At 43.0% G+C, this 26504-nt stretch overlaps 1 protein-coding gene and 1 pseudogene across 2 annotated transcripts in view; both read right to left on the bottom strand.

The window, feature by feature from the left end:
• BCL2 (BCL2 apoptosis regulator) overlaps positions 1-26504 on the bottom strand; it is a 197414-nt gene that overhangs the window by 49763 nt on the left and 121147 nt on the right. Inside the window, exon 3 of one of the 2 annotated variants that reach the window (XM_074383291.1) lies at positions 750-23856. The exons of the other annotated variant lie outside the window; for it this stretch is intronic. Coding sequence (XP_074239392.1) covers positions 23824-23856 — 33 coding nt within the window. The 3' untranslated portion in view covers positions 750-23823. Of the gene's footprint in view, positions 1-749; positions 23857-26504 lie in introns of those variants that run through there. 2 annotated transcript variants of the gene reach the window in all.
• Positions 20738-20906, bottom strand: LOC120361751 (small nucleolar RNA U13; annotated as a pseudogene).

The raw sequence follows: 26504 nt of genomic DNA, 5'->3' as shown, positions 1-26504 counted from the left end.
TAAAATGCTATTACTATGACCTCTAGTAGGACAAGACCTCCTGTTTGTATCAGATTTCTTATCATTTGGTATATTCTTGACATGACTGAGCTTAAATATCTTAGGGGGATGGCAACCACAAAGAAATTTTTATTGTAGAATACAGACTATAATCAAATTTGACTTGCAGTTTCCTTTTAAGTGAGAAAAACATCATAAGAATTTCCGTATAGAAAGGGTTTCCTCACTTGGATAATTAGAGGAGGCCTATGGCTTTGGAAAATCTCTGAAGATATTAAGTTTCTTGTGTTTGTGAATTTTTCTGGAGAGAGTGTACAGAGCTATAATTTAATTATCGAAGGACACACACATCTATAATACCATATGGATATATGACTATATATATATATATACAGACACATATGTATATTTACTTATTTAATTCTTAAAACCTTTATGAAATGAGTACTATTTTGTTCCTCATTTTACAGATAACAGATAAACAAAGATTACCTACTTCCTAGGTTAGCAGCTGTTTCACTAAATGCTAAGGGACCCAGCCAAGACTATGAACCCAAAACATTACTCAATAAGAAACACAATTGAAACTCAGAATTTCTAGTATGCGTGGATGGATGGATAAATGGATGTCTCAGGTCTTTTATTTTTTATTTATGTATTTTTTTCTCTCTGCTCCCCTTTTTCTGATGTATGGGGTTGGGTATCCTGTCAATTTACAACCTAATCTAACGTTAAACACCAACTCATACTTGTCTGTTCAAAGACTCAAGTAAAAAATGGTACATTCATTTTCTGTTATAAAGAGCATAAAGGAGTTCTCTCAATCTAACTGCATCTGTGTGTCATCTCCCCAAAACAGTAAATTTTGTAGAATTCCGTTAAGAACTAGATAGGATGCTCCTAAAAACATATGTCTGCCATTTCACCTAAGATGTCATGCTAATCCACAAATCAAAGTTGAGGGGTATCTGTCTTGACATTCTTTAGAAGTCTACCACATTTTGTCAAAAGTCACTTTCTTCAAATATTATCTTCATTTGCAAGACCCCCATGAGCAGTTCTCAGTCTCTCTCCAAAGCTTGGATAATGTTCACTCCCTGGAACTTCAGGCAACCAAATCACCAGCATTCATGAAAAAATAACTGGAAAACAGGGCTTGACCCTAAACACTGAAGAACTTCTTTGCTGACCCTTAAAAGATACAGGCAAATTTGAAGATTGTTCATTTGTCAATTGATTTAAAAAGTTATGAAATATAATTTAAATTATGAAACATAATATGTTAGACTTGGGAGTGGTGCTAGCCAAATGCTGTAGTCGAATTAGCTAACAATGTGTTGCACTGCCTAGAGACTCACATATATTATTTCCGAAAGTCATACTCAAAATACTTAGCAACTAGCATAGTGTGTACCTAGGTCAATCAGACTAGACTTCAGCCAGCTGTAAGCAACCAGCACAGCTGTGCAGGGCATCCCAGGTGAATTGCAGCCCTGCTAGTTCATGTAAGGTCCCTGTTGGTGCTAAACCTGCTTTACCAATGGATTTAAGAAGGACCCCAAAGTGTTAGCATTCAGACTTCAGGAAGTTAAGGGGTGGCTTGTATAAGTCAGCTGGTAAGTGATAGAGCGGAGATTCAAAGTCAGATTTCCCAACCCTTGCTCTCTCCTCCTCCCACTACACAGGTGCCCAAAAATATTCTCAGGGAGACCAGGTTGTCTGGAGTTCCACACCACATCAGACAGCAAAGCTATTGGGACTACTCAGGAGATGATCTATTTAGACACCTTCTGAAGAGTATCAGGAGCCTGAGAGACAGGCATCCTCTGATCTTCAGCTTTCTGTGGGGCTTGCACCTCTCTGAGCAGTTTCACTGTAATCTCCGCTGCCTGTGACATGGGAAGCACTCACACTGGAGATGTGACTTGTTATGATGGAAGGATATGTGACTTGGGATGATGGGAAGGAGGGTGAAAATTGTGGATGGCATTTTCAAGCAAAGAGGAATCTAAAAAATGATCTCAGCCTGAACTCCCACAGCGTGGTTTGGTTGCCTGCTTCCCCAGACGAGCTGTTCTGTTTGCTCTGGTCAGCACTTGGCATGGCTCATTGAAAGAATTTTCCTTTATTAGCATGAGGAGCAGTGGCAGGATGGAAATGAGTGTTTTGAGAATGCTTGAGATAAAATCACTTGCAGACTATTCAGTATTTTCTAAAATGATGAGACCCAGCCTAAGAAATGGGTCTGTCTCTCATCCTCCGGCCACTCCTTTCTGACACTAGAGACCCAGTGGCAGCCTAGAAGGCCAAGGCAGGTGGTCAGGCACCTGGAGACCAGGGATCCAGAACCTTCCTCCTGTTGGCTCCCAACAGGGTTTCTGTCTGCTCAGACTGTGTCCAGCGCAGAGTCAGTGCCTGTTCAGGGACTGCTTGTTGATTGCATGAGTGAGTGAATGAGAGAGAGAAAGAATAAATGAATGAAATAATGAATGAATAAGTCAGTGAATAAAAGAGTGAGTGGGTGGTAGGTCTGTGGGTAACGGGCAAGGGCAATAATAGTCCTTTCTTTTTTTACAGTTGATACATAATAATTATACATATTTATAGAGCACATGTGATATTTTGATACATGCATCCAATGCCTAACAAATTGGAGTGTTTAGGATACTCATCACCTCAAAGGCGAAGCCTTCTTTTCCATGAAAAAATAACTGGAAAAGAAGGCTTGACCCTAAACACTGAAGAACTTCTTTGCTGACCGTTAAAAGATACAGGCAAATTTGAAGACTGTTTATTTGTCAATTGATTAAAAAAATCATGAAACAAAATTTAAGTTAGATTATGAAACATAATATAAGTTAGACTTGGGAGTGGTGCTAGCCAAATGCTGTAGTCGAATTAGCTAACAATGTGTTGCACTGCCTAGAGACTTTCACATATGTTATTTCCAAGAATCATATTCAAAATATGACTTTGTGTTGGGAACATTAAAAATCTTCTCTTCCAGCTATTTGGAAATACACAATAAATTGCTAACTACAATGTACTGTGCTATCAAACACTAGAATTTATTTCTTTATCTAACTGTATATCTGTAATCATTAACCTCTCTTTATTACCTCCCAACCCTTCCCAAAGAACTTGATGTTTTTCTTCTTCTTCTTTTTTTTTTTTTTTGAGACAGCATCTCACTCCTGTCATCCAGGTTGGAGTGCAGTGGTGCAGTCACAGCTCACTGCAGCCTCGACTTCCTGAGCTCAGGTGATTCTCTCACGTCAGCCTTCTGAGCAGCTGGGACCACAGCCCACATCCCCATGCCTAGGTAATTTTTGTATTTTTGGTAGAGAGGGGGTTTTGCCATGTTGATCAGGCTGGTCTTGAACTCCTGGGCTCAAGTGATTTGCCCACTTCGGTAGGCGTGAGTCGCCGTGCCCTGCCAACATTTTTCAAAAGTAAAAAATAAACTAAAAAAACCAGTCTTTAGTTGACTGCCGAGTCCCCTCTGACAGGAGGTACCAAATGTGCTTTTCCTGAGGACAGGGGAAGGGCTCACTATTCAGCCATACCTTTGCATATTTTACAAAATTCACCTCTACCACGGATGCCTCTCTACAAAATGAGGAGTAGCACAAAGAACACTTAAAAATCCAGGCCTGACCCAGGGCCTCTGATGCTGGGGCATGTTCCCCGCGTGCTAATATCCCAGGAGGCCCTTTTGCGGTTCTCTGAACAACCGCTGTGAGCTTTCCATCTTCAGCCAGCTCCCAGCATCCTCACACCACGTATCCGCCTTGCCTGACCCTGGCGTTTAGACAACGGGAGTCTTTGCTCACATTTTAAATGGGCTACTTCTCCGGTATTGAGGCACCTGGCACAAGGGGTGACAGATCAGTATTTGCTGATGAGTAACAAAGTTATGCCGGCAAATCGGACTTTTCCCCTGAAATGTTTTGGCTTTTACATTTTTAGTGATGGGTTAAGAAACAGCCCCCAAGAAGAAGGGGCTGAGAGAGGGGGTAGGGCCCCCACCGAAGCTTCCAAGCTGACTCTGCAGTCACGGAATTCATTGGGGAGGGCTGAATCTCCTCCGCCTAGCGCACTCTCGGCATCTTCAGGAAGTGCAGGGGTGGAGAATTAACTCAGCGCCCTCCTCCCAACAAGAGCCCCGCCAGGCCATCCTGCATGGGTGCAGGTGTGCACCTCCAGAGAGATTTGGCGCAGCCGCTTCCCTAAGCTCGCAGTCCCAGTGTGAGCTCAGGGCCCAGACTCAGGGCCTCTGGGGCTCCTGTCGGGAGCCAAGTCCCTTGAGCAAGAGGCCTCATGATAAATCAGTCGAAGCCTAGGGTCCATGAGAGCATTGGTTATGGCAGAAACTACCAGCTCATCACCGTTTATGCTACTTTGCTTAAAAATGACACCGCGTAAGAGACTTTGCCAATTCCCATGCTCGGGAGATCACCCACCACCTGGACGTGGTCCGCCGCTGAGCAGGAAAGCACCCCGAGATGCCAAGAGACTAAAAGGCTCCTAACTGTTGTTTAGAAATGAAAATGGCTCCAAATTATAACCAGAGATGGAAACGCGTCTCAGGGGAGGGCGGGGCCCTCTTGTCATCGAGCCTCCCTCCCATGGGCAAGGCGGATACCAACGGTTTATGGATGTGGGCGAAGGTTCTCAGAGCAAAGAATGTCCATTTCCATTAGATTAAAATACAGTTTGGGAAAACAATTACCTGCCTGAGATCCTGGGAAAGTAAAACTTCCTGGTTTCTTTGCCAGGAAGAACGATTGTAAAACAGGGGCTGAGAATCTCCCAAACAAGATTTTAGAATTTTATCCAAACAGCTGCAGTTCACCTTTGAGGAGCCCCAGACTCACTTGGGTCTGATGGATGTTGCAACACCAAGTTTGAGGTCTCCCCAGTCTGGTGCCAAGAGTGGGCCCCAGGGGACAAACAGAGAACAGTTGCTCTCTTAATAGGAGCAGAAAACAAAACTCCCTCCCCTTCCCACCCCCAGCCTCCCTGCTTTGTTGTGAAATTGTCACTGCGCCTTTGAGGAGCGATTAAAATCCCAGCCATGTCCAATTTAAAGGGCAGGTTCCCAGGCAGGGAAGGGAAAGGGGTTCAAGGCAAAAAAAAAAAAGTCAGTTGCAGCAAGTTTATGGAGGATTTGGGGATCACAAAAGTCATGGGACTCGACTCAATTAAAATTAATGGAAAAGCACCAACATGCAATTTAAAAAAAAAATAATAAAATAAGGCAGCAGGGATATTTCTGGCTTGTTCTCTGCTTCCATTCTTGAGCCTGCTTGGGAATCTTGGAGCAGACTTCCTGAAGCACAGCATGGGTGCCCAGTGGCTGTTTTTACCTACTTTCCTGCCCTTAACACACAAAGATTCTGCAATGGAGAGTGGGAATGAATGGTCCACCCACCCCTGAACATTTCCTGTGAGCTGGGAATGTGCTCAGCAAAGCTGCAGGAGTGGAAGGAAAAGAAAAGAAAAGGTGTTTTCTGGGCATGGGCAGAAAAGAGGAGAGAGTTTGAGACGGGCTGCTCCGACCGGCAGCTTTGCCAGATTCTCAGACACACGGTCAATTCCAGCTCTCGAAAAGGCCATCCTGGGTCCTTCCAGAGCCCCTGGGGCTTTCATCTCATCCCACATATTTGGAACTGTCTGTGCCTGCTATAATACACAAGAGCCCCTTCCCATGTTTCTCCTGCTGCTATTTGTAAAGGTGAGGAAAGATGGAGATACCAAAGGAGTCCTAATCCCATGGGCTTGATTCCTAGAAAGCCCTATATTGGGATGCGGAAGGCAGGTCAGGAGGTGAAGGTTCCAAACTCCACCTGGGGGAGGGAGCATGTCTCCGCAAAGGACTTGATCTTTACCCAGCCTGAATTTTACCAGCGGTCCTTGGATGGACACTCACACTGATTAAGTCAAGAGTTTCTGATCAAGTCATCTCATCTTCATTCCTACAGTGGGAATGATTATAGTACCTGACTCACTGGTTAGAGCTCTCATGAAGACGAAACGAGGTGCCAGGTATTACAGTGTTTAGAATGCAGTGTAGCACACAGTAGCTCAACAGATGCTCCATTTCATTACTGTTGTAAGTGTCCTCATTCTGTGATTGATCATTCACTTAGCTTTCTCTTTTCTCACTCAATGAGACTTGTGCGGTATTGTGATGAATGTCTTATATCCATCCCTTCATTCATGAAAGACCTCAGAGCCCCTAGTTACAAAAGCACACGGCCATCTATGCAATGTATCCGTTAAGCACCGTGCTTCACCTGATTAGGAAACCCTTACATTTCTGCATCATTCCTTCTTCCCTTTCCTTTTTCTCCCTTCTTCTCCCTTCCAAATCTGCTACAGATTCCTAGCTGGTATTTTATTAGCCCCTGACGGGTTACGGAAAATGAGTTCTAGCGATATGAAGATCGACGTCCTACATAGTAAAGTTGCTTTTCTGAATCAGACACCAGCTCCCTAGCCAAATGCGGAAGAGCAGGGAAGGCAGATATTAAAATCCTTTGTTAAAGCAGAAGCTCTTGGTGTTGCTAGGAAGTCTTGTTCTTCAGCAAAAACTGCAGCAGGAATCCCTTCTTCTCCTTTGTGAAACGGAAAACAAACGGCTTGCTCCAGCTCCCTGCCTCTATAGGGGCTGCTGGGCAGCACTGCTTCCCCTGGAGAGAGAAGGGGGAGGCAGGGGCTGTCCGTCCGCTCCACCCCAGGCTTAATCTCCATGGCGCTTTCCACTTTCCCAGGCCGACCACGGCAACGTGAATGCTTCACTGCCAGCCAGCTGAGTCCTGCCATTGGTGAGAACTCTGCCTCGGAGAAGCAGGGGGCACTGAAGCTGCATTGTAGGATGGGGGTCTCCAGCCAATGCTCCTAGACCCCTGCTAATGATGGGGCTCTCAAGCCTCCATCATCAAGGAGGCTCCCGGGCCTTCCTCACAGGGCTCCTACGGTAGCCGTTCCTATGGGCAGACACATCCTTTTTCCTATTATAGTTACAACAGAAACAATAAGCAGTAAATCCACCAAGGGTCCTGTGGGCTCCCATGGACCAACGTTCTCACAATGCCCAGTGGAAACGTGTCAGTGTGCAGACCCTTTGAATCACTGTGACCCGAGGGGCTTTTCATGCCTTTAAAAACAAACACGAACATGGGGAAGGTGCTTTGTTTCACCATACGCCCTCATGGCTGACGATGGAGGCCCCAGATGTAAAGCTTTTGGAATAAGCAAGTGCAACACGCAAGAGAGACCAATCATTTTTACCTCCGCCACCAGAAATGAAAAAGCATCTTCTCCTTGTTTGGCTGGAGGTTGCTAATTTGGAGGATGCCAGTTTTAGAGCTCATCTCAGTTTGACTTGTAAATGACAGGTGGAACCTAGCCAAAATTACCCCCCTGTGGCTGCTGGCCCCGACACGCCTCACACACCCCTCTTTTCTATGTTAGTGGGGGACAGTCACTGAAATCATTAGAAAGAGAAACTAGGAGGTCCACAACAAGCCCTGGAAGGTAGTACAGCTCCACGAGCGGCATAGAATCAATCTCTCTCTCTCTCTCTCTCTCTCTCTCTCTCTCTCTCTCTCAGCTTTGCGATCCCACCACGCCATTTGGCCCTTCCAGGTCCTCATCTACAGAGAGAATCCCAAGCATTGGCTGTGAGAATCACCCGGGGAGCTTGGGGGCAAATGCAGATGCCTGGGCCCATCAGTGAACCCCGTCCTCTGTGTTTCTTATTAGCTAACCTAAAACAACATTTCAGAACCACTGCCTTTCAGCACAGCGGAGAGAACTCAGCGACAGGAAGGTTTGGTGACATTTTATTGAAATAGAGTTGTGCATTTTTTCCAAGGTCTATCATCATTAAGCTTCCCTTGCAGAATGCTGACATGTGCCCAGCTTCACCATCATCCTATCAAATCTACACAACAACCTGCAAGCAGCATTTCACATCCCAGTTTTGTGAATGAAGACACAGAAGCTCAGAGATGTTCCAGTGAACTCTGAATCTGGAAATCCACAGCTAGGAAGCAGTTCATCTGATGGAAAGGGCAGCCACATTCAGATTCCACAGAAGGAGCCCTGCCTCCTCTTCTGATGCTCTCTGGGTTCCTCACGTCCAAGTCCAGGGCCAGAGATGGGGCAGACACATCATCCTTTTGCTGGGGATCTCCAGGCACCTGCTGGGGGCACCCCCACACTTCACCACCTCTGGCCAGCCCTTCATTTCTTCCTTCTCCCTGGTCCCATTCTTCTCCCCTTATCTTGCTCTGGTTTCCTCCCTCCTCCCTTCTCCTTTCCGGGTCTTGCCAGTTCAGCGAAATCTCTTGGAGAGCACTGGATCTCACCCTTGGGGAGTATGGCAGAATTGGTTTCCGGTGTGACTTGGACACCAGGATTTTAAAATACTCCAGGTGATTCTAGTGCACAGCCAAGGTTGGAAGCTATTCCCTATCTAGGCCTGTCAGCCACAGCCTGCAGAATCAGGAGATTCACCTGGACACGCTCAGGCTGAAGAGGTTCTGACCACCAGCCCACGGTTTGAAATAGAGCCCCGTGAAGAAGCACCGTGTGGCCCCAGTGCCAGTCCAGCCACATCTGTGCTGAGCAAACACAGAGCCACCGCCAGCTGAGCACATGGAGCGAAGCTCCTAACACCTAATGGGCACAGTGCATCCTTGGCTTGCCTCTGCAGAGGAGGGACTGTGGAACATCACATGCTGCTCCCTTGAGACCAGGGGATGTCCACGGGGTGGGTGACAGGAAGAGAGAGCAGCTACCACAGCCACCCTGCATATTAAACAGCCTGAAACAAGGGGTGGCTGTGCTAACTCCATTCTCCTGCCATAAATCAGACCATAAAACAGGCTTCATTGGCCTATTCTGCAAATCAACTCTGCAGTTTTATTACACACACAAACATGCATACCACATGTAGGACAAAAAAATTTTGCATCGAGCTCTGCTTTACAGCATTCTCTTTAAGGAAGTTTGGCAGATGGTAAATAAAACCTCATGTCCCTACCTGGGGTATTTGCCTGAAGATAAGAGCAACTCATTGCAAAAGGATTCCTGCTGTAAGACAGACTGTAGCCCATCAGGGGAGAGCAGGATGGAAGCAGAGCCTTCCTGAAATATTTGAAGGTTTCTGCAAACCCTTGAAGTCACGGTACTGCCTGGAGCACTCAGCACTGAGCTGTGTATGCATAGGTCACTGATGAATCTCTGTCAATGCACAAATGAACAAATGCATGTCACACTGATGGTGGGGCTCAGACCCACCCCTTGCTCTGGACAAGGAAGTGCTGGGGAAGGAAAATAAACACAAAACCTTCCACCCAGAGTAAGATCGGCCAGCAGATGAGCATGCAGAAGGGTAACTAACAGCAGCTCCTGGAGTCCAAGCCACCAGAAAGGGCAGGAAATGACCCCTCTGGACACCGCCCCCTTGGCTGTCAGCCAGCAGTGAGGGAGAAAAAGAAGAGGGCAGGTGTCTGCTCCTCCACTGCCCCAGATGAGGAAAATGGCCCCCGCGCCAGGAGTTGGTGTTGTGGCTCACATCACAGGAGGCTTCATGGGAGTCGAGCTATTATGGTGAAGAGGGTGAGGTGGGGCACAGAGCTGTTTGGGACACAGTCCCTGCTCTCTCCCTGGGCATGGGACAGCTGTTCCTCTGAGAGACAGCTGCAGATGGGGCCCCCACGCTTGGCCATCAGCTCAGCTGTGCCCATGGGTACCTCAGAGAGCCAAAGCAGCCTCTAGACGAGAGAAAATGTAAAGACAACAAGTAAACTAACTCTGAAAAAGGCGACTGAAGACCAGGGGTGGCGACGGAATCCTTCCATGTGCGGCAGGAGTTCAGAAGAAAGGAAACTCACACCATTGCCTTCTGCATGGGGCAGGGTGGGGGGCTTGAACCAGTGTGTCTCAGAACTGTACATGGTCATCTGTAATCATGCAGTTTCCATAGTAAACATTTGCCTGGAAAGAATTCTTTTGCTCTTTTCTTTTTCCCATCTCTTGTATACATTAAACTGTATAATTTATGTTAGCAAGAATAACCGCATTCCCCTCTCACCGCCCTTCTCTGAGCGTATCCCAAGGTGGCACTCCTCCCTTGCGCTGTGGAAGGAGACTACATGGGGCTCCGCCCTCAAACTTCCCATCCCTAGGACCACAGCGGCACAGATGCACGACAAAGCAGAAGAGAAAAAGGCCCCGCAAAGCAGCAGGATGGTCCCAATCCTGAAATGTGAGATTACAACTCAATTGAGTACATGCAGGAGACAGAGATGCTAATCAGAGCGGGGACTCATCGGCTGCTGGTTGAGAGGCCAACGCTGGCTTTGGCCATGGAAAGGCAGCCTTGACCGCTACCTGAGGAGACCTTGCATATGCGTGTGTGGCCTCAGCTTGACACCAGCCCACTCTTCTAACTCCCTGTGTTCGGATTCTGTGCTCACCAAGCTGCTTCTGTAGCACATCGGGCTTCCTAGGAAAACCCTCCTAGGAAAACCTAGGAAAATCGGGCTGCCTGCAGAAAGCATGGGCTGGCCAGGCAAGCGTGAATATTCATCTGAAACATTCTCATTATAGATGAATACACTGGCATTCTTGTTTGAACACCTGGACAGTTGGCTTTTAATGGGAGTCAGTCCCTAAGACATGGATCTGGCGTTTGAGGGGTCTCCAAGCATGCCAAGAGGAAGTCCACAGAGCTCTGCTTTGCACCAGTCTCTTTGAGGAACGTTTGCAGACTGTAAATAAAACCTCATATCCCTACCTGGGGCATTTGCCTGAAGATAAGCGCAACTCATTGCAAAAGGATTCCTGCTGTAATACAGACTGTAGCCCATCAGGGGAGAGCAGGATAGAGGCAGAGGCTTCCTGAAATATTCGAAGACTTCTGCAAACTGTTGAAGTCTCCAAACTGTGTTGAATTCAGCAAGTGATGCCATCCTCGAAGGCGCCTTGAGGATCACCCTCTAGTCTTCTCCTGGCGACACCTCCAGTAAGTTGTTGAAAGTCTTCCATAGCCACTTCTTAAGTTTCTACCCTTCTTCTGGAATGTAGACTCTAGACCCAGAAACGATCTGAGTTTTTCAGGGTCTGGATGTCCGAGCATGATCAATGTTGTCCCAGAAGCACTAAACATCTTGGTTCCACTCCTTAGTGACACTGCCAGTTTCACAGCTGATAATCACCTGCTGAATCCTCTGGCCCTGTGCAACTCTAATCTAATCAGACCAAAATCCAGGCAAGAAAGGCTAACAAGAGGGAGTTATGAGAGCTGCTTTGGCTGGGGAGACATAACATACATATGAAATGGTCAGACATATTCAGCGTCACAAATGAAAATATAGCCCACACCAATCAAGACGTGAGGAGGCCAGAAATGGGTTAATCTTGAAAGGCTTTCTGAAGGATGTATTTCTATGGAAAAGCAATGTCATGATGAAAGGCCAGGTCTTCAAGTCCAGTTACTGGGTTCTGATGTCTGACTGTTTGTGATTTCACAAGGTGTGGGCAAGGCTAGGTGAGTGGGGTCGGAACACAGTGTTTGACGCTCAGAGATGCTAAAAAAAAAAAAAACTGTCCTGAAAAATATCCCTGCAACGGAAAGGATAAGAGACACAAAGAAGGAAATCTTCAGTGGTTCCTTCAGGGCTAGTTGCTTTCCATATGGTATCTCATTTGATTCTCACAGTCACACTGTGAGATGCTTATTATCCTTTGCATCTTACAAAGAAGAAACCAGAGGTCAAGGTTAAGCAACTTGTCTAAAGTCATTCTGCTGGTCTGTGGCAGAGTCTAGGTAGTGAACCCTCACTCTGTGTCAGGCATTCTTCTGTTTTATTTGTATTAATTCTTCCGGCTTCACAACCCTACAAGGTAGGTACTATCCTTAACCCCACTTACTAATGAGGAAACTAAGGCACAGAGAGGTTAAGTAACTTGCCCAAAGTCAACACAGCTAGTAACTGAGCCAGGACTTGAACCCAGGCAATCTGGGTCCTGAGTTTGGAGTGTAAACCACTCTACAGTCTTTTTCCATGATATATGCCATACTGCCTCTCTTTGAAGAATATTTATTAACAGACAAAATTGTCAAAACAGCTTGAAGCTTTAGGATGAATATTTTAAATATTATAAATCCCTCGCTTGTAGGGAGTGGTTGTTTGATACGGTTTCTGCTGATCACTCAGTAATCTATCCAAGACAGTGATGTGCACAGACTATTTTGGTTTCAGTTAATATACAGCCCCATATAAACATTGACTCAACTGGAGAGCCTGAACAATAAATTATCACTAACCCAAGTGCTAAAATAGCATTTGCTTTTCTCTGCGCCTGAGCATGCTATCTATTTATACTTTGCTTACTTCTGTGGAGTTCAAACTGCTTTACACGCATTTCATCATTGCTATACTTACGTGGATTTATTGTCTTTATTATACACATGTGACTAATGTACCACACAATGCTTAATATTTACTACAGGAATCTCAGTTTTCAACTAGCTTTTTAATCTATGGGTATTACTGACTGCCTTTAATTTATAATTAGTGGAAGTTTGCTAACAATAAAAACCAGAGCATTTTACTGTTCATCTTTTGGCTCAATTCATTTTGTATATGATACCACCATTCTAGTTCTTAAGTATGAACCGTATATTATTTTCTGGCCTTTCTTTACAATTCCATTTATGGCTGACCCTGAACCAGAATAGATCTGTGATTTTACTTTCCGAAGTCCAATACGTATATTTTTCTTTTGTTCATGGTGCTGTGTGCATTGGCACAGATGAATTTCCAAATTTGGTCTTCACCTTTTCAGTTTTCATAGGCAAAAAATACATTTGGATGATGCAACAGTTAGTAAAGAAAAGAACTCCAAACAAAGGTTTTCTTGACTAGCATGTGGTGTCTACAAACTGGAAACCCAAGTTTATACATTGTCAGGAGTTCATAGAACTTAAGATTTAGTAGCATGCTTTAGTACTAAATGCATAAAGAGAAATAAAGAACTGTCATTTGATGTTTTTATCCTGACAAATAAAAATAGCCAACTGCTTAGCCCACGGCGGGGGCATTCTGTTTTGTCTTCTCATGTGAACATCCATCTTCATTATTGAAAACAGAAACTCCAACCTTAAGCTTTTCCCTGTTTTTGCAAAAAGGATATTACACCAACGGTCCCTTTTTAGAACAGGAAGTTATCATTTCATTCTACGTGAGTACCTACAGTATTCATCTTGCCCTGGTGTGTCACCTGCCAGCGTGACTTTAAGAGGCAGACACAGGTATGGCCAGATATGAGAGAGATTTAAGAGTCACAAATACCCAAATACCCACCGTGTCCACAATGGTGTTATAGGGGGAATGTTTAGCAACAGAGCCATTTATTGTAGGAATGTTTCTGTACCCTGGTAATCCTGATATGATGAGTCTTTAGCAAGGTCTACTAACCTGTAGTCAATATCCTCATTCAGAGAGGTCAGATGCTTGGGGACTCACAGTTCTATAGATGGACTGTGTGCTCTTTTATCTCTACCTTCCGCACATGCTCTGTCTAGATACGTGGGCACCTCTACCTCTAAGATTTCTCTTTCAGGACTCCATATAGCTATCGTTTCCTCTAAAAAGTCCTAAAACTGGGTTGGATGTCTGTTTTGTGGGCATAGCCCCCTACACCCACCCCACTTACCCTAATGGGTTGAAAAAACCATGAAAAACTTCAGTTAAAGACCATGTCCCAGTAAATAGCCAAATAAAGAACAGGTGAGCCATGTCAGAAAAGCAAGAGAGGGAGGCAGAGGCTTGGAAGAATCTTCCCATTATTGTTGTTGAGACTTCTACATGGCCACCCTGAGGGTACCCTGGAGCTGTGGAAATCTCTAAAATCGAAACCAGGCCAGGCTTACAATTAGTTCAAGGAATACAGATTACGTTACTTGAATGTTTTCAAATGCAGATTTTGCTTTTTTATTTTTCTTTGCTCTTTATCTCATGAAAATAAACAATGGTATGGCATTCACATCTGAGCCAGGCCCAGTCCTGAAAGTTGGAGCCGTCTTCAGATGGCCTGCTCTACTTGGCGCCTGCTCATAGGGTTGGCGTTCCGACCATGGAAACATCAGCAGAATCGAAGGGGCCTGGGAAGTTTCCATAAACTTTTTAAGTATACAATCAAAGTTAAGACAAATGGGAGACTCAGAATAATTAATAACAATGGTGAGTGGAAAATGCTAGCAAGCCATAACCATCCAAAGCACGTTTTCTATCTCTTTTTAAACAACTATCTGTTCTACCCACCAAGAGACTTTCTGAAAAACGAATTCACCAGCACTGTATCTAAGGCAGAATGACATATGGAAATAGTACGGTCTTTGGAGTTAGACCTGAGTTTCAGTGCTAGCTCTGAAACTTACTTGCTGGCTGCGTGACTTTAGCAAATGCCTTAAGATGGCAGATCGTCTGCTTCCTCATCATCTTTCACAGTTTTGTGAGGTTTAGAGAAAATATAAGAACATGTGTTTAGCACATCATAGGGGTTCAATAAGGGATGACTAGTGCTATCACCGTTATCTTCAACACTACTTAAGAAACAGTAAAATCACCAGTTGGAAAATTATAAACGACCTTAAACTGAACTGGAGTTTAATTATACAGATGATAGAGATAAAAGTTGGAATAAGTAAATTAGAACATAAACTATAAGATGTTTAACAGATGTAAGAAAGCAAATTTTTAAATAATTTATACTCCTTTTACCATAAATATGTGTATATCAACAAATCTTAATTTGTGTTCATTTGTAATAATAATTCATTTCAATTTATAATACTCATATTCCTTAAATTATATATTAGTGGAAAAGTATATTATATATCCTTCCAGAAAATGCTGTGAAGATACATGGATTTGTATATGTATCTAATATTTTTCTCATCAATAAAATCATATTATCCATACAGACTTCCACTTTTTCCCTCTACAATAAATCAGACATTTTGACATGTGAGTTCATAAATGTCCATCACCTTTCTTAAAAGTAGCATCTTATTTCATAATATCTGTTTATCAATTTAGCCAGTCCGCTACGTAGACATTCCTTTTTCCCCCCAAGTTTCCTTCTGCTGCAAAATTAAAATACATAATGCTTTAATAGATGTCCTTACACATACATAGAAAAGACTTGTAGAAGTGAAATTACCCAGTCAAAGGCTATGTAAACTTAGCGTTTTCAAAATTAAAGTCAAAGCGCTCTCCAAAAACTTTACAAGAACTTACCCTCTCATTAACAGCATATTAAAAAAAAAAAAAAGAAAAAGAAAAACAATCTAGGCTGTTTTACACTTGTTTCTCCTAACTCTCTCTTTCTAGGCTTGCCCCAGGGGAGAAGGTAGAGTCGAGTCATACTAGCAACTGATTGAAAGGGTCATCATTCAGAATTTAGCCATAATTCATGATAGTTCCTTGTAGTTATCCTCTGTGGTTGCTTAGTTTAAAAACATAAACAACGCTGGAGGTCAAAAAGTTTCTGCTTGTCCTGTGTTAAGTATACCACGTTTCTCTAGCTGAGGGGCCCTTAGCTGTGTAGGAAGAGCTCCCGCACCCCTAAAAGAAAAAAGCAAAAGTAAACCAAACCAATCACAGATAAACATGGTCAAGTCATCTTGCATGTACCGAACATTTTTCGGTGTTAGGCTCAGCACTAGGGGCTTTTCATACATTATCTCATTTTACGGTCTATGTGTTTCTAAGGAAGCCACCCTGATTGCTGAGTTATACCTGGAAAAACAAGAACTGCTGTCCCACTCCCCCACCCACTGCATCCAATGAAGTGCTTCTTTCAATCAGCAAAAACACTCCCACTATCAGCCAGAAATCCCTACTAACGGCCATTTCTGACTCTCAGGCTTGGTGAGATCTTTAAGTGTCTTCTAAGTCATTAGCAGAGATAAATATGTGTTTAGTAGAGTTACGGTGTCAAGTCTATTTTGTTGTATTTGAATTCTATAAAAATCTGTCCACGGAGAAGTAGCCTACTGGCTACTTCTAGATTAAACAGAATGTTGAACTGACCAAATACCTCACTCTTCTAGCTGCCTGGGGTTTTACTGCACTTAAGATAAACTGGGATTTACCATATTACTCGCCCTGAATTCAGCAGAATCCTTTTCTTCACTTCACTCTCACTGTCACACTGAGCAAAAGAATAGATGCCCCCTCTCCCAGGATAAAAAAATGTGAAAAAGCATAATTTCCCATGATTCTCCCTAAAAAATTTCCCACGTAACACTGTTGAATCCACCCTAAATAATAATCTCCAAATTAACTATTAGCACCCTGAGATGAGAGCAAATAAAGAATTGGTTTGGAATGCAGAGCTTTACAAAAATGATTCCGTGCCACAGGACATTCCGTGTGATTTGCTAATACAAATAACAGCCCATTATTTATTTAAAAAAATCTTTTCTAAGGTCAGGTTTCTGAAACTCAATCTACATATTTTCTCTAAATTAATAAGGTTAGATCCCATGTACAAAGGGATGTCCCATGAAGTATCAGAAGCTGTGGACACCAATAGTATTGTGAGACGTACATCAATATTTAAAGTCCACATTTCACTTTCAGACGTAACACAACTGCCCCCCACCCCATGCTCCCTGCAAGGGAATTCTCCTTTCCTTCTGAAGTTCAAGCTACTGGAGATGGTTCTCAACCCTAGAAACAGTGGGGCTATCCCAGTAAGTAAAAGTCTTTATTTTAAAAAACTTTACTTTAAGCTCTGGGATATATGTGCAGAATGTGCAGATTTATTACATAGGTAAACATGCGTCATGGTGGTTTGCTGCACCTATCAACCCATCACGTAGGTATTAAGCCCTGCATGCTTTAATTATTGTCCTAATGCTCTACCTCCCCTTGCCTACCCTCAACAGGCCCCAGTGTGTTGTTCCCCTCCCTGTGACCACGTGTTTTCATTGTTCAGGTCCCACTTATGAGTGAGAACATGCAGTGTTTGGTTTTTCTGTTCCCGTGTTAGTTTGTTGAGGATGATGGTTTCCAGCTTCACCTATCTCCCTGCAAAGGACATGATCCTGTTCCTTTTTATGGCTGCATAGTATTCCATGGTGTATATGTACCATATTTTCTTTATCCAGTCTATCATTGATGGCCATTTGTGTTAATTCCATGTGTTTGTTACTGTGAATAGTACTGCAATAAACATACACATGCATGACTTATATTCCTTTGGGTATATATCCAGTAATGGGATTGCTGGATCAAATGGTATTTCTGGTTCTAGATCCTTGAGGAATCATACTGTCTTCCACAATTGTTGAACTAATTTATACTCCCATCAACAGTGTAAAAGTGTTCCAATTTCTCCGTAGCCTCACCAGTATCTATTGTTTCTTGAAAAGTCTTTATTTTACTTATTTTTATTGTAAAATAAAATCATAGTATTTATTTTATTGTAGTATTTATTTTATTGTTGTTGCAATAATTTAGTCTTCTAAGGACAGACTCATCTTCAACTGAATTCCACTTTTGAGGCAGAAAAAAACTTTGTGAGGTTCCAGTATACTGAAAAACAGGTCATTTGTATTCAGTAGTGTCACTAGCCTACTCACATGAAAAAACACTTTGTGTGTATGAAATACATCATAGTTTATTTAAGTAGCTGAGGTGGGTTTCTGGTGAAATCACTCAATGTGGGCATCCATGCAAAAGCAGCTGCTTACTGCAAAAGTTAAGCCAGCCTTCAAGTTCAGGATAAGCCCTAAAGGTTACTGATGTGTTAAGTGGAGATTCTGAAATCTGTGCCAGAGAGTGGGTGTTAGGTCGGTGCATTTGCAAATCATTGAAAAGAGCAGTACATTTGAATCCCCTTAGGTCAGGCTGTTGTCTGTGATTAATTAATCTCTGACCAATTGGAAATAGCTAAGTGTTGAGGCTGAAATATGAAATTAAAAAAGAAAATTGACCTGGTCTTCATTTCTTTTGCATTATTAAAACATAACCTACAAATACGTTCGTTACATTTAAATCACCTAGAGCCTAAGTGCCTCCTTCCTTCATCTGGCAACCACTCATTGAACTACTACGTGCAGGGTGCTTGCTTAGGGCTTGGGAGCCTTGTCGGAACTATGGCAGGCATGGTCCCTGTTTTCATGGATCTGAAAGAATAAACAAGCACGGCGTTGACTGTATTAAAATATTCAGAGAATTAAAGTGGGGCAACAGGAGAGGGAATGACTGTGTGTTCCAGGGAGCCTAAGAAAGTGACATTTAAGCTGAGATTTGAAAGGCAAGAAGGAGCCAACACTGGGAAAGTTAGGGGCAGTACAATGCAGGCAGAAGTCACAAGCAGTGAAGACCCCAAAGAGAGAGCACCCTGATGTGTTTGGAGGATCAGGAAGTCAGTTTGAGTGGCCCCCCGAGCAATGGGCGAGTGTGCAATTGGTGAGAGCTAAGGCTGGGGAATCAGTGTGAAGGCAGTGTCGGATTCTGGAAATCAGATCAAGAGCCTGGATATTATTCTAGGATGACGGGAAGTATTTAGGGTGGTAAGACAAGCTAAAAAGCATGGCTCACACAACTCTTCTGCCAAGACCCCAAACGAGAGAGACGGCCAACGAGATGGCAGAAGGTGTCCTGAGGTGCACATCTATCTCCTGTATCTTTTGGTGCCCCTCCCCCAAAGAGCCAGGCTCTGGAAAGCACTGATGGCAGCTGGCTCCTTGAAATGACATCACCAGGGGATGTCACAGCCGCAGCACCTGCCATTGCATCAGCACCAACCTGGTCAAGACCTATATCAGCAAGACCTCCTCCCTCACCCCTGCCCCAGAATCCAGACTTAATGCACTCTCACTCCTCTCTAGAAATGCTGCCCTGCCTACCTTTATGTTTTCAATACACAGAGGGTTTTGTCCCCAGGCACTGACAGATTTCATACTTCTGTGTAACTAACTTTAGCCACAAACATTTTCAATATCTTTGAAATTTTGAACGTATTTCATCAAGGAGACAAGGGTAATCAATTCTACAGCCATACTTGTTTCATGTATGAAGAGAAAAAACTCCCAAATAACACCCCATGATGAAATGTCACACTCAACCATTAAAGACCTATTTTTAGCAAAGTCAACCACTAAGTTCTGAGCCAAATGAAAGGTCATGTGTTATCTGAGAAGCACATGTTACTGTGGTCATCAAATAGCTAATCTGGGCTAAGGTATTCCATGGAAGATGCTTGTTATGAAACCAGAGTGATTACTGCTATTCAGAAATATAGATAAAGCTACATAAATGATAAGGAGAACAGAAACTTAACTACATCTCTAATGATGTTTTAAACAAGTTCATTAAAGTGACATTTATGTGTATGTGTGTGTTACAGACACTTAATATGAGATTTGCTTACTCTTTATTACTGTTGAAGAGCAACTTCCCATTTCTTTCTTCCCCTCGCTCCTGGTAACAACCATTGTGTTCTCTGCTTCTGTGAATTTGTCTACTGTTGATACTCATATACGTGGAATCATGCAGTATTGCCCTTCTGTGACTGATTTATTTCATTGAGCATGATGTCCTCAAGAATCATCCATGTTGTTGCATATGAAAATACTTTTAAGGTGGAGTAATATGTATGTATGTGTGTGTGTGTGTGTGTGTGTGTGTGTGTGTACACATACACACATTTTCCTTATCCATTCATCTGTGAATGACATTCCTTGATATATATTATTAGTGGGCAAAAATGTGTTCTGAGGTTTCAGTATGATGGTCCATATATCAAATGTATGACTCTAAAATGATATCATCACATCTAGCAGGGTATTGAAAAGACGGATGTTAATTTACTCCCTTACTAGTATGACCTTAAGCAAGATATACTATATTCCTAAATCTTGATTCTTCATCTGTAGAAAATAAAAATAATCATATTCATCTTTCACAGGGCTGCTGTGATGATTAAATGAGATAAACCACACAACACAGCACATGACATAGAGACTGATATTCAATAAATGTTGAGTTCCCTTTTCCTTTAGTTCTCTGCTCCCATGTTAATCCAAATTTTTGGCAAGCTAATAGTTTTTATTTTTTGATACAGTTATTAGCACCATCCAATCCCATATAAACCAAAACCAGTCTGGAATTTGTCGCTATTTGTTTGATGCTGAAACAGAAAAGTGCCTGCCAAATGGTAGTTGCTCAGTAAGTAGTCATTGAATGAAATGAATGAATGGGAGGTTACAGTGGAATGAGGTTGAAAGTGAAGGTCAGTCAAGTTTCTTGGTGGAATTATTGGATATGTTTTTAATGAAAGAGATACATACATTTTATAATTTTCTTTCTTTTTTTTTTTGAGAGAGACATACATTTTATGATTTTCTTTCTTTCTTTTTTTTTTTTTTTTGAGATGGAGTCTCGCTCTGTTGCCCAAACTGGAGTGCAGTGGTGCGATCTCAGCTCACTGCAACCTCTGCCCCCACTGGGTTAAAGCAACTCTCCTGTCTCAGCCTCCCTAGTAGCTGGGATTACAGGCGTATGCTACCACACTTTTGTATTTTCAGTAGAGATGGGATTTTGCCATGTTGGCCAGGCTGGTCTTGAACTCCTGACCTCAAGTGATCCGCCCTCCTTGGCCTCCCAAAATGCTGAGATTACAGGCATGAGCCACCGCACATGAGGCAGGTAAAGCGCTGATGTTGTAACAAGGAAGGTGGTTGTTATGAACCTAGATTATACTATAATGATTACTATAGTATATATTATAGCATAGAGGTTGAGATTGGCACATCTCACATATGACTGTGAATACCCAGTCATTATGCTTATGAACTACAAAAAAATTCAGCAGATAACTTATAAGTGCAGCCAAGTTCCAAAATAATTAAGTAGCAAAACCATATAATAAATAGAGCAGTGGTCCCACTAAATACTGCAATGTTATAACCGTAAACAAAGCATTAATGGGAAAAGTCTGATCCCAAGGGCTCCTGGATCAGCAGCAGGTCAGTGACACCCAGGAGAGCAGGAATTATGGTATATAAGGCTTGCCTTGAACCTAGCTCCAGGTCATCTGAGAGTTGGCCTGGGGAAGTCCTGGTGACCTGCAAGGTCACCTCTACAGAGGAGCCATCAGTGGCAGGCATCACCTCTCCAGGTCTTCCAGCTTATTTTTCCATGATAGTCCAGTGACATATCATTTTAGAATTATAATTCTAGAATGATGCAGTCACATGTAGGGGGTGCACCCAACATCGGAGTGGGTGGAAATCAACCAGAGTGACCCCAGAACATCAAGAAAACATCATAGTGGGAAGAGAAATCTCCCTTGCTCAGAAAGCTGGGGATTAGAGCTAACTCTGCCACCAACAAGCTGTGTGGCTTTGAGAAAGTCATTGAATCTTGGTCCAGCAGGCCTTGATTTCATCATCTGGAAGTCACAGATCCTGGCCTGTTTTGCCTCTACCTCCTCACTTCAGAAGACTCGTGCCTGGACTGCGGCAGCCCTGGCTGGTTTCCCTTCCCATGCTTTGTTGTCTTGAAAAAGCTACCTGTGTAGAAACCACAGATGATAGTAGTGGAAGACAATAAGGAAGAAAAAGTCACTCCTTCACCTTCTTTCAAAGTCCTGTGCTCACAATTGCTCACATCTGGCACACCTCAATGGCAATCACTTGCAAGCTTCAAAAACCTTGAACCTTGAAAGTAAAAGAAGGAGCTTTATCTTCAAAAGGAAAATTAAAGACCTGGAGAGGACCACTTGGGACCTTTTTATTACATCTAGATAATGGCAGGTATTATTACTCTATGTGGCAGTATGTTTTCATGAATAGACTAACACATACCCTTGGGCTGTAAAATAGTGCTTTAGGATATAACATGTTGATTCAGATACAAAATAAAATACTGTTTGTATTGTAGGCTTTTAATGAAAAGTCTAAAAACACACCTATTTAACAAACCTCTATTTTTATAGGGCCTGCCTAAAAAAGCCTGCTTTTTAAAAAATCTAAGTATGGGTGGTCTCACACCTAGAAGTGGCACAAGAATCCTTTGTCAGATGACGTGTCTTAATTTTTGCTATGGAAAATGTGGTCACCATAATTATAGCCCAGAGAAAATAAAAGGTTTTTAACATTCCATGCAGGAGAGGAATAAAAGTTTGTTAGCATTCAATAAAACTATAATTTAACCAGCTTTTAGGTACAGAGGAATCAGCAGTTAAATTACAGCACTGGACAATTCTCTATTTCACCTTATGGCTGTTTGTTGAAGTGTCTTATTTCCTCTTGGAGACCTAAGCTCTTTGGGAACAAATGCCAAGTTACCTATATCCCTGTAACCTCTACCAGACCTGGTACATGGTTTGTTTTTTGTGTTCAGTGAACCACAAAGAATCTTTCAGGAAAAATCACTTGAGAAATATTTCAGAGTAAGAGGAAATCAATGCATAACTTGTTTAAAAACTATTTTCTTAGGCTTAAAAATATCTCAAATACACACTTTAAAAGGTTCATTTATGGAAAAAGTTCATTTGTGCAGGCTCTGAAATAAGATTTAGCCAAGAAAAGCATCAATACTAATTAGGTATTGATGAAGAAGGAGGGGGAAGTTTAGCTAGGTAACTTAGTCACTTGGTTACTAAAACCTTCTCGATGGAAAGAAACCATTAGGATTGAGCTACTCATATTGAAGGAGGAGCTATAATGTGATCATTTCTCTCTCTCTATGGTCTCTTTTTGGCTTTGAAATAAAAAGATCAAAGGCAAATGAGCCTATTGAAAACTAACAAGAGCTGAACGCTGCATGCTATTAATATGCTCACTTAACTCTGGCAGCAAGAAACAACTGTGCAGCCCTTTATCATTCAGGATAAAACACAAAAGCCTTTATATACAATTTTTGTTTGTCAACTAAAAATAATGAAATAAAAAATTTTAAAAACTATTTTTAAATAAAATCCTTCCAGGAAGGCTGGGCACAGAGAAGGACCTGAAATTTCCTGCACCTGGACGCATTACAGTTAATGAGTTTTTCTCAGTTTAGATTTCCTATATTTCTTAGATTTCTTAATTCCACAGTGCAACTGACTTTCCCTCTAACCATGAATATGCATCAGAAATTCCAATATTTTAGCATCTGAACTCCATCTTCCTGACTGCATCTCACCACCAGAAATGGCCAAAAAAGCTATTCTTCAAATCTATCTTCACATGTTTTGACTTCTTGAAACAGAAATGGGATGATGATAAACACAGGTGAGAGAAAATAATGTCTTCCTGAAATAGGCAAGAAAGTTACAGCTTGTTGACATGTGGTTGCCAAACACATACGGATGGGAATAGATTTTAATGTGTGCCTAAGGGCTTGGATCTGTGTAAGGATGTGGACATGACAAAGTGCGTGGCCTTCAGAGTCCAATCCAGCTAAGTCCCACCCGCCACTTCCTAGCTGTGTGACCGCTGACAGATCGTTCACCTTCTCTGAGCTTCTGTCTCCTGATCTGAAAATGGAGCAAATGCGTGTCCCTGCTAGAGGTGTGCAGGGCTCAGACAGTGCAAGTCACAAGCTTATAAAGCAGCACCGTGTCTGTCATGTGGTGAGAACACACTACATGGTGGCTATTTCTGGTGCCATCTTCTGCAGCAATTTGTCCTGCTTGAATTGTGCAGGATGCAATCAAATGCCGAACTCTTCTTGCACTTTGTGTGGCAATCTTTGGCGACAGTAACCTCAGAGGGCAGCGTCTGGGAGGCGTCAGTCACTCCTGCAGTTGGCTCCTGCATGTCCACATCTGCTCAATCAGGGAACAGTCACAACAGGAACAGAAAAGGGAAGGGAGAAAGGAAAGGAGGGAGGGAGAAAAGGAGAGAAAGGAGGAAGAAAGGAAGAAGGGAGGAAGTGAGGGAGGAGGAAGCTTGCATACGATGATGTAATATTCAATCCCCCATCCTCATTCTTTGCCAGTCATCACCAAATATTTTGAATTCAAATGAAAAGCATGTCAGTCAGATGCTGAGGGGTGAATCCATCCCCTGTGAGAGAGCATAGTTTTGTTGGCAAATGGGAGTGGAGAGTAGAAAAGAAATATAAAACAGGCAGAGACTCCAGTTAAGCTGGCCTGGCTTCCTCAGCCTGATGTGGGATTTTCTCCACTGAAAATTTCTATGCTTTTAATATTGTGTCATAAGGTGGATTTTATTTGAGCTTTTCAGGTTATTTGGTCTTTCTTTTGTAAGAAAGTAGTTTATTTGTTTTCACAACAAAAAGGAGTGGCTTCCGGTTGAGGAAGGAGAGAACCGTCAGGGTGAAGGAAGATGGTTTTGCATGACTGAGCTATGCCCCTGTACGTGCACAGAGACACACACACAGACATACATACACAACATATGCACACACACAGAGACACAGACACATGCACACCCACAACATGCACACAGACATGCACAGGCACACAGAGACATACAGACACAGACACTACACGACACAGGCACACACACAGACACACGCACAGACATACACTACACAACACATGCACACACAGAAACACAGACACACGCACACACACCACACACATATGGACATGCACAGACACAGAGACACACAGACACAGACACAGACACTACACAACACACGCACACACAGACACAGAGACACACAAACACACACACAGACATACATTACATGACACATGCACACACAGAGATACAGACACATGCACACACACAGCATGCACACAGACATGCACAGGCACACACAGAGACACACACACACTGATACACAGACAAGAAGACATACACAATACACACACTACACAACACATGCACACACAGAGACAGAGACACACAGACACACACAACACATATACACACTAACACACAGACCCAGAGACACACACAGACACACACTGATACACAGACAAGAAGACACACACAACACACACACTACACAACACATGCACACACAGAAACACAGACACATGCACACACACCACACACATATGGACATGCACAGAGACACACAGACACTACACAACACATGCACACACAGACGCAGAGACACACACACCCATACACTACACGACACATGCACACAGAGACACAGACACATGCACACAATACACACAGAGACATGCACAGACACAGAGACACACACAGACACACACTAATACACAGACACAACACACACACTACACATGCACCAGAGACACCCAGACAAAAGCACACGCACAACACACAGACGCATGCACAAAAACACAGAGACATACACAGACATACACACACTACACAACATGCACACAGAGACGCGCAGACACACAGACACAGACACACAACACACAGACACACATAACACATGCACATACAGAGACACACATACACACAGACACATGTACACAGACATACACACACAGATACAGACACACAGACACACTGCATATGTACAGACACACAGACACTGGCATGGAAACACACGGAGATGACACAGACATAAACACAAAGACCCACACTTGTACACCATAGTTGGGCTCATCCCACTTCTGTGCTGTGAGTGGCAGAATCTCTTATCTCCTTTCCTTTTTCAGTCAAGAAATCCTGACATTTCCAACCACCGCACATGGCATAAATACGGTAGTATGGACCAAAACCATAGCAAACAAAACAACACACGCACACGCACATGCACGAAGGATCTTTTCAAGGCTCAGCTCGTAACCTTAGCTCCAGACGTACACTTCCGACACGTCCCTGTTTTGTTTGTTTGGGTTTATTTGGCTTCGTTCTGCAGGAAGCCTCACAGATATGACAGGGTGATTTACTTCTGCACAAACCTCACCTCCCTCAATTCTTAGAATGAAGATAGATACCACTACCGGTATTCTTAGAGTTAGACTCACACAGCCTCCCACACCAAACAGAGCGAAGTAGAACCCACATTTCATTGGAATCCTTACTTTTAGGTATTTGCAGGTTTTTCCTTGTGACACAGGAAACCAAATATGAGGCACCGTTGTAGATGGTGGTAAATGGGCTTCTAAAACGTTCCCAGTGGCTGGCAGAACACATCGATTTATATCCCAAAAGGGATGCTACATCTGACCTCTTACACTTCAGAAAGGAAAGAAGATTCTAGACACTGCTTTGTCACGTGGCAAAATTTATTCATGACAACAGATTGTCAAAGCCATCTTTGAAGGGGCTGGCAAAAGTTTCTCGCTAATTCTCAGAGCCAAAGATCACAGAGTTGGCAGTGGACCATGGGATGGGAAAACCAATCAAGCTTTATTTTGTGTTTTGTTTTGTTTTGTTTTGAGTCAGGGTCCTGCTCTGTCACTCGGGCTGGAGTGCAGTGGTGCAACCATAGCTCAATACAGGTGGGAGAAAACTCAAGAACTCCTGGGAAAAAGTGATCCTCCTGCCTCAGTCTCCCAAACAGATGGAAGTA

This window comes from Saimiri boliviensis, chromosome 13 (assembly GCF_048565385.1).
Source record: "Saimiri boliviensis isolate mSaiBol1 chromosome 13, mSaiBol1.pri, whole genome shotgun sequence".
NCBI lineage: Eukaryota > Metazoa > Chordata > Mammalia > Primates > Cebidae > Saimiri > Saimiri boliviensis.
This window is presented reverse-complemented; position numbering and strand designations above follow the sequence as displayed.